Source organism: Siphateles boraxobius, unplaced genomic scaffold (assembly GCF_051911475.1).
Source record: "Siphateles boraxobius isolate OS27281-9 unplaced genomic scaffold, OSU_SipBor_1 16, whole genome shotgun sequence".
NCBI lineage: Eukaryota > Metazoa > Chordata > Actinopteri > Cypriniformes > Leuciscidae > Siphateles > Siphateles boraxobius.
In genome coordinates this window covers 7,609,236-7,618,544 of record NW_027508766.1, presented here as the reverse complement: position 1 = coordinate 7,618,544, position 9,309 = coordinate 7,609,236, and the positions used below count along the sequence as shown (strand labels likewise).

General features: G+C 36.0%; 1 protein-coding gene across 2 annotated transcripts; it reads left to right on the top strand.

Moving 5' to 3' along the window:
• The first annotated feature begins 590 nt into the window (after window positions 1–590).
• On the top strand, window positions 591–9,290 carry akr1a1a (aldo-keto reductase family 1, member A1a (aldehyde reductase)). 2 transcript variants are annotated; one of them, XM_077231386.1, is made up of 9 exons: window positions 591–626; window positions 5,131–5,233; window positions 5,427–5,546; window positions 5,673–5,824; window positions 6,654–6,849; window positions 7,112–7,311; window positions 7,460–7,532; window positions 8,953–9,039; window positions 9,135–9,290. In XM_077231386.1, exons 2-9 carry the CDS (start codon window positions 5,153–5,155, stop codon window positions 9,198–9,200), a joined length of 975 nt encoding a protein of 324 aa, XP_077087501.1. In that variant the 5' UTR covers window positions 591–626; window positions 5,131–5,152; the 3' UTR covers window positions 9,201–9,290. The 2 variants fall into 2 exon arrangements, with proteins under 2 accessions (XP_077087501.1, XP_077087499.1); XM_077231384.1 differs by lacking the exon at window positions 591–626 and adding an exon at window positions 4,761–4,802.
• The last annotated feature ends 19 nt before the right edge of the window (window positions 9,291–9,309 follow it).

Genomic DNA, 9,309 nt, shown 5'->3' with positions numbered 1-9,309 from the left:
AAAATGAGTGAATTTTTGAATGGAAGGTTAATATTTTTGGTGCACTGATGGAGATGAGGACAATCCTAAAACAAACGGCTATTCTGAAATTTAATCTGTGTTATTTTGTAGCGGATGAAACTCTTTCCATTGTAATAATCGATAAGCTTGTTTTGAATGTTGATTATGTAAGACAACTTTAGTGTTGGAGACTTCTGAATTTTTGAGCGCCAGCAGAGCCATTTGGTAACAATTTTATATATTTCCACTCTCTGACCCATCTCTACAGGTGCTCTCTGGTACTTTTTGAAGTACCAGGTATACTGGCATTTCTAGTAAACATTTTTTGTGATCTGATCAAGGGATTTTTTAGGTCACAGAAATTTTGAGTGCCTTAACGTGGCAAACCAGCAGTTTTATTTTCATTAGCATAGACATAAGGGTATTATTGAAACAAATACTTTAATCAGATTATTTTGTCATATCAGTACACAAAAATAATGTATTGCAGTAACATTAAAGGATAATTCCGGTATTTAGCACTTTGAGTGTTTTCTAGTTTGTTTTTGATGAACTAGAGTGGTGGACACAGACATTTTGACGATGGGTCCTGTCTTTAATCATCAACGAACACCACTAACCACTCGGTGGGTTGCACAGTTTTGAAAACAAACGGTAAGGGTTGTTTTAAGGACATGTTTGTGCATGCCGGTAGACAGCCACTCTGAAGCGGTCAAAGGCGATTCTAAAAGAGTCCAAAAGTCGAGACAGAACCCATCGTCAAAATGTCTGTGTCCACCACTCTAGTTCATCCAAAACAAACTAGAAAACACTCAAAGTGCTAAATAACGGAATTATCCTTTAAAGGGATAGTATTTACGCCAAAAGGATAAATCGGTGATGTAGTCATTGTCATGGTGCTCATAACATGTCGTTGTTTCTGTGGAACACATGAGTTAGCTAGCAGAATCAAAGCTGCCAACTCTCACGCATTGACCGTGAGACTCAATTGATGCTTCTCACACGCTCTCCACGCCACACATCCATTTTCTTACGCAGAGAAAAATCGCAGACAAAGAGGACACTGACACCGACAGACAAGACAGAAGGTTACTTTTGATATCGAACAAATTCACAGCTGTTAGACTCTGTCAATATTTTTACGAGATTCACACAATAAATAACGTTTTGGCGCTTTTAAATGTGACAGATCGCTGTAGCGCCTCAGTTCAAACGGCACGTGATACAGTAGCCTACAACTTAGTTTTTTTGTTTTCATTAGCGCCCCCTCCCCTCCACGTTCTCTCCCCTCCACGTTCTCTCCCCTCCCCTTTCTGTCCCCTCCCCTTTCTTGTTCAAATGTCCTTAACATTTTATGATTTGGTCTGACAATTATTAATTTTATTTTTTATTAATTTTCCTTATTAACAGTTCTTCATTAAGTTTCAGTAAAAAAACATAAATTCTGGTCCGTTCTTTATGTCAGGATTTCTTTTATAATTTGACTGTCCAAACTCACTTTCATTGTATAGAAAAGAACAGCTGGGTCATTCTGCTAAATAACTCATTTTGTGTCCCATGGAAAAAAAATTATGTGGGCAGGATAATTGTTTAATAATCATTGAAGCAAATAGCTATTAAAAAAATGCTAATTTGTATATTTTAATATACACACCACCCCATACACAAAAAGAAACACAAGCATCCTCCAAAGTGCAGCATGATAGTCCCAATATATTAAGATGAAAATATAATTTTTCATCCTATGAGCAAATGGAAGTGAATGGAAAACTATGTTACCTAATGTTGACTAGTGTTTGAAGATTGGTCTGTGTGAAACTGAGAACTGTGATGTCAAAAGTTTTTCTTTTTTGAAATACAGATCTTCATTGTTCAGTAACCACAGCTACAATTATTGCAAACTTTTTAATGAAGTTATTAGGGATTGATTTGTTTTCGAACAGCTTTTTAATAGAACGGTTTCAGTATTTTACACTTTAAAAATTGTGTGCAATGTAAAATAAACTGCAAAAGTTGTCTGTATTTTAGTTTAGATTTAAAGAACATCGTTTCCTTTCAATGGATTTGTGATGTACCATCATTCTACAGTAACAACAGCATTTGAGTAACAGTGTTTTCGATATAAGCAACAATTTTCACTTTTCCAGAGATCCATCTAGGATATCTCTTATACAGCCATTACTCTGTCATTTAGCTATTACTGTATTTGGTGATACATTGAAAGTATGGAAGAACACAACCTTTTTAAAGACTGGTGTTAAATAGTTTCATTATGTACTCACAGGACTTTTGGACATCCAGTCACTGTTTTGAATTTGAATGTCAGATTTGAAATGTCTCATGTTTATGACTTCTGTCCTCATGTATAAATCCTGCTCCCTGTGTCCATTGGGAGGATAAATCAATATGTTCATTTCATGTGATTCAGAGGTGTGTGTGTGTGTGTGTGTGTGTGTGTGTGTGTGTGTGTGTGTGTGTGTGTGTGTGTGTGTGTGTGTGTGTGTGTGTGTGTGTGTGTGTGTGTGTGTGTGTGTGTGTAACTTTCATTTTAAATAGCTGCAGTTTACATTTTTGGTGCTTTATGTATGATTTACAAGAGCAAGTAATACACCAAACTTACTGACAGAAAAGGAAAATAATAATGATCACTGTTTCTAACTGAATGAATTGTAGACAGACTTACAGCTTTCCAAGTGACATGACGATGTTGGGCTCACAAGGGAAACAAATCTCAATACAAAATTGGAATGTTGACAACAAATCAACATTTTAACGTATTTATAGTTCCTATAGTTTATACAGATGCAGTTATACTGTAACAACTAGCAAAGGTTTCAACTCCACAGATCAATGCTGGACTACAGTTTTGAATTTCTTGAATTTAAAATAAATGTTATAAAAGTATAATTTGGGGCAAAACGTTTTCTTTTATCCATTTTAAATACATTATGTAAAGTTTAAGTGACATGAATAGAGAATGCTTTCATTATGCGGATATGTCTGAAAAAAATGGCTCATGTCACATTGCTTGACTCAGAAATGAATGATCCTCATCCCTCTGAAATTACCCAGTGAATCAGACCATTCTCAGTCACCAAGAATATTGGACTCAATCAACTTCCTTCATCACACAAAAAGCATTATTTCACAAGTTAATTAACTAAAGGTGTTAATTCAATTATTTCCTCATAAAGTTGAAGTATGAATCACAGTCCCGTTGATGTGTACTGCTGACAAAGTACAAGATCTCTCTGTGATCATTAAGCATAACTAAACATTTGATGGTGCATGTCTCGATGGGTCTGATTACCTGTGTCACAGACATGAGCTCTAATGGATCTGCCACTGTGAGCTAAGAAATGATTGCTGATGTTCCACTCAGTTCTCTATAGAGTTCATACAGTGCAGTGCATGTAAATGAGCTGGCCACTCAGATATTTTGGGATTATGTAAGCCTGTATAAACTACAAGCAAAATAGAATTCAGCAGTTCCTGTCCACTATTTCAGTGGCCTGAATACTTTTTAAAGTTTTTTTCTCAATGGGTTTTCCTTGGGAATTTGAAAAAAAAAGGTCTTTGTTAAAGAGTTACCAACCAAACCAATCATGTGAATCACAGCATTATTGCCCCTTTTTTCAGTAAAATATTGTTTTTATCTCGCATTTGATTCCAACTTCTTTGGTAGAGTGAGCGGACTCTCTTGATGTGTTTTTACTAATCATAACATTATGAAATTTGATTTGAGGCAACAGTATTTGAGCAGTATTTGAAAATTGACCCTTTTCACATTTCTCTGAAGTCGTCATAGTTGGGTAAACTTCTATAGCGGTGAATGAGAGACGACATTGACTATATTTTTTCTGTTCCCATTTGTTCAAACACTAAAAGAAAAACGCTGTAATGGTGTTTTCACAACTTTAAAAAAAATGTAGAGAGATTGATAACGGATGTCAACTTAGTTAAATAGATAAAAGATGTAAAACATGTTCTGTGTGAATAGCGCCTAAGAATGTTTTGTCAAAATTTGATTTTTTTTAACTTTAATCGCAACTTTCACATCATAATTTTATTAGTAACAATAATAGTTTCTGAAATGATCTAATTAAAATTCACCTCCCATTGCCACATACCCAATGAGGTGTACAACAAACACTACCCACATATTATATGTATTACAACCGTTCAGAGAGTAGCCTCACTTTAAAAATAGCCATTGGTGCTATTAGACTATCAGTGAGTCCACAATCAAGAATATTCTTCAGGGGGTTGCAGGGTTTTCCCCTTCTGTAAGGTGACTAAGTCATTTCTTCTGCCTGCCCACATAAGGGAAGTGGAGTGAGCCTTGAGTCGAGCGCTCTGCCAGGTCACAACACTTGGAGCAGTCATGAGGCAGACAGTAATAATTCGTTGGCTCTATATTTGTCCAGCAGGAGGGCCGTGACAGCTGAGAGCGCTAAACCTGAGCATGCCAGAATGTGACTGACTCTAAACTGTTTTGATATACGGCTCCATTGTGAAAACATCCAGAATAAACAGATGCTGTTTCCTGACTCAAGTCATTTCATTATCTCCATTCCCCCCAAAGCCACACTGACAAGCAGTAACATCAATGCTGTTTAGCAAGTTATAATGAAAAAAGATTGTCTGAATGAATGTAGGTCTGAATGTTCATCAGATAGCTGTAGCTGTGTGCATGGGTTTCGGTTATTGTTCAAGCCTTTTAGGAAATGAGTAAACAAAGACTTTGACCTTAGGGTATAAATCTCTGTAACCGTGTCAGTCTAAGTCTGCATACTGGAAAGGTAAGATATGAACTAAATCTTTCAGTCTGTTATGTCAAATGTTTTAATTATGTCAAATGTTTATTTTTGAATGTTCAAACTAGAAAAACACTAAAAAAAGTTAATTTTTGATTGTATAAATAGTTCATTTGTGTTGCACTGTGTGCAGTTAGTTTTGTGTTCAGATACTGCTTAACAAATTAAATGACAATATAGAACCATTAATACTATGTATTTATCAGAATAACTATGTTTTTTTTTAGTTAGTCTAGTATTTATAATGAAAAAAAAAATGATATTTAGGTCTGTAATTAGTTTGGCTACTCTGAAAATGTCTCCTTTTTGTTAGGAAAAGGTGCTCTAATTAAAACATGACAGAAACAATCACTCTCTCCACGGGTCAGCAGATGCCATCGGTGGGCCTAGGAACATGGAAAAGTGCCCCAGGACAGGTGTGTAAACCTATTCCCACTCCATCATATGTCAGACAAACCAGACATTAGCTGATAAAAATGTCAAAAACAGCCCAAAATTTGACCTCTGCACAGTATGTAATAGTAGCATTTTCTTATTTCTCCATGTTTGTTAGCTTCTTTTTTATGTATTGATTGTGTCAGAACTGGATTGGTTTGTGTCGTACTGTAGGTGAAGCAGGCTGTTTTAGCAGCGTTAGACTGTGGCTACAGGCACATTGACTGCGCAGCGGCTTACGGCAATGAGCGAGAGGTCGGAGAGGCCCTGACTGAACTACTTGGACCAGGAAAAGTACCTGCAGATAAAACTATATACATAAAACACATTATTTAGCTATAAGTCAATAAGAATCTATCATCAATACAGCTCACCATCACGTCCCACACATGAAATGTGTACTATTTATGACTACCATAGTCCCTGAGACGAGAAGACATTTTTGTGACCTCCAAGTTGTGGAACACCAAGCACCATCCAGATGATGTCGAGGAGGCCTGCAAAAGGTCTTTGTCAGATCTGACACTCGGTTATCTGGACCTGTATCTCATGCACTGGCCAATGGCCTTTGAGTAAGTCATTGTGTTTCCATACCATACCTAGCCCTTGAATAGCAGAGCAATTTTTCTGAATTTCACCAACATAAACTACCATTCAAATGTTTTTGAAATAGGTCTCTTATGCTGCATTTATTTGATCCAAAATACAGTAAAACTGTAATAATGCGAAATATTATTACAATTTAAAATAACTATATTTATTTTATTAGGCTATATTGTAAAATGTAATGTATTCCTGTGATAGAAAAGCTAAATTTTCAGCATCATTACTCCAGTCTTCAGTGTCACATGATCCTTCAGAAATCATATTAATAAGCTGATTTGGTGCTTAAGATCATTCTTATTATTATCATTGTTAAAAACAGTAGTGCTGCTTAATATTTTTTGTGGAAACTGCGATACTTTTTAAGGATTCTATTGAAATAGAAATCTTTTGTATCATCATAAATTCAATTCAATTCACATTTATTTGTATAGCGCTTTTCACAATACATATCATTTAAAACCATTTAATTATATTGAATTATAAATGTCTTTCCAGTCACTTTTGCTCAATTTAACAAAATCCTTGGGGAATAAAAGTATTAATTTCTTTAAAAAATATATATATTTTTTTTTTACTGACGTCAAACTTTGAAACGGTAGTGCATCTAAACAGAATAAGTTTAGGTTGGGATAAAGCTGTGCAAGAGAATCAATGAAACAAGGCTGTACAGGTGTCTTGTGCAACCAAAAGAAGGAATCATTTTAGCTGAATGTTTCATGTATTTTTTTCATGTTTTCAATATGGTTTCATGCGTACTACAAAATATTATAAATAGTGTATTTTAAATACTTTCAGGAGAGGAGATGAGCTGATGCCCAAGCATCCTGATGGCACTATTCGGTATGATGACTCTCACTACAGAGACACATGGGCAGCCATGGAGAAGCTGGTGGACCAAGGGCTGGTAAAAGCCATTGGCTTGTCAAACTTCAATGCCAGACAGATTGATGACATTCTCAGTGTTGCCAAACACAAGCCAGTGGTCAACCAGGTATGCAAGAGTGACAACTGCACACCATAAGACTGGATTTTCTTTGCATTCATTTACCATTGACAACTGATAGGCATCCGAAAGGCATTATTATTACACATCTTTATCTATATGGTTATACTTATCCTTTGACATGTAAACTAAAACCATTATAACAATTCAATTTTTTATTTATAAATAATAAATACATGTTTTTAATATTTATCATATTTAAAATATTATAAAATAGCTTTTTTCTGTATTCTGTATACAATATTTTCAGGTGGAGTGCCATCCATACCTGGTTCAGACTAAGCTGGTATCTCACTGTTGGAGTCGAGGGATGACAGTAACAGCATACAGTCCTCTGGGTTCTCCTGATCGTCCATGGGTTACACCTGGACAAGCCCGTCTGCTGGATGATCCAAGAGTGGTCGGTATGGCCAAGCACTATAACAAGAGTCCTGCTCAGGTCATCAACAGGTGAGGACGGTAAACAGATCCAAGAGGTTCACATTTACTGCTGAGAATAGATTCCTCCAGTACTCTTACCAAGTTTTATATTAGTATTATTAGTGTATTTTTGAGTACATGTCCATTATGCACTTCTGGATTTGTTTTTGTCTCATAGATGGCACATACAGAGGGGTGTCGTTTGCATCCCCAAAAGTGTCACTCCATCCAGGATCAAACAGAACATTGAGGTAGGTTAAAAAGACTTAAAACGTTTTTTTTTTTCTTTTCTTAAATTTTAAAATACTTTTTCCTGCCACATTTGAACATGCAGATAAAATAAGAGGTAGATTTTCCTGAAAAGATTTGTCTCTTTGCTATGACCCTTTTCACATTTGCCGGGTTTCTCAGAAGCGGAAGTCGTCATAGTTGGGTAAACTTCTGTAGTGGTGAATGAGAGAATATTTAAATATTATATTAAAAACATTATATATATTTTTTTCTTCTTTTTTTTTCATTTGCTCGAATAGTACAATAAAAACTCCCCAACAGTGTTTTCACAACTTACAAAAAGGGGAAAAAATATTGATACTGCTGTCAGAAGAAAGAAAGATGTCAACCGTCACTCCCACAGCCCATTATTAGGAACACCCTCACAGCAGCATTAACATGTGCTTTGCAATTTGATGCAAAGGTAATACTAAGAATAGTGTTATAAATAAATGAACATAAAACTAAAAAAATGAAAATATAATTAGCAGTTCATGAACATAAAACTTAAAATATAATTAGCAGTCCATGAAAAGGATTGCTTGCTTTGTTGGAGCATCCACACCAAACAATCACAGCAAAACTGACTCAACTAATGGCGGGAGTTACGGGCCGGGCTATGATTTTGTCCACCCAATGGATGATGGGGGGAGTGTTCAGGAAACCTGTTTGAAAATAATTATTATTTTTGTGCATCCGACATGCTCAGTAGCACCTCAATGCAGTACATGAGATCCACGGGGAGGAGTCGGATCAAGATCCAAGGGGTGGAGATGGGTAGGATTAGGGATCAGGGGGCGGAGTTGGCTAGGTTTAGGTGTATGTAAGGTGGGAGGAGTTGGATCTGGATCCGACTCCTCCCCGTGGATTTCATGTTCCGCAGTGAGAGAGACATGCTTGTGACAGAAATTCAACACTTCAGCTTTGAAACGTTTATATTCATCCTCCATGACATTCTCTACTTTTTAGCATGCAGATTCACCTAAGCTCTCGCATCTCCACTTCAATGCATAGGTTATTTAACGACTGAGTCTACACGTAACCAAATTACTAAAATAATGTCTGGAGGGTTTAAGCTAGGTCAGTCATCATCATTCTTGTTCAGAATGTCAACAGAAGAGAGGGCATACAGAGACACCTGGAGGACAAAAGCTGTAACGAAGGTAGTTAATGGGATAAGAGTTAAAATGCAGAAATGTTGAAATAAGAGTAAGAAATGAAGCTCAATATACAGTGAATATCTTTCTCTCCACTGTTGCGCTCAAATTGTGCCCTCAATTGAGATTGGTTAACAGAAATGCAACGTGTTAGGCACATTTTTTGAGCATAATGCTTAAAAGAAAGATTTGAGAGCTGCAGTGAAGATTATGTGAAATAACCATTGTTCACTTTTGCACACAGGTGTTTAATTTCAAATTATCGGATGAAGACATGAGACTCATCGAATCCTTTAACAGGAACGAAAGGCTTATTGTTCCAACTATAATGGTAACTACGAACACTTAATTGCAAAAAAAAAAAAAAAAAAATCGTTACTGCATTGAAATGTCTATTGTGACTGAAGAAAACTTGTCGCTCCTCAGAAAGATGGACAAAAGCTTTGGAGAGATGCAGGACACCCATATTTTCCCTTCAGTGATCCATATTAACAAAACAGTGGGACAAAAATAATTGTAAACCTTAAGATCTAAAGGTAACAGGTTTAATATAAAGTTGAAAAATAAAAAGCTGCATTTAAATCGTTTCTTTTGAATTTAT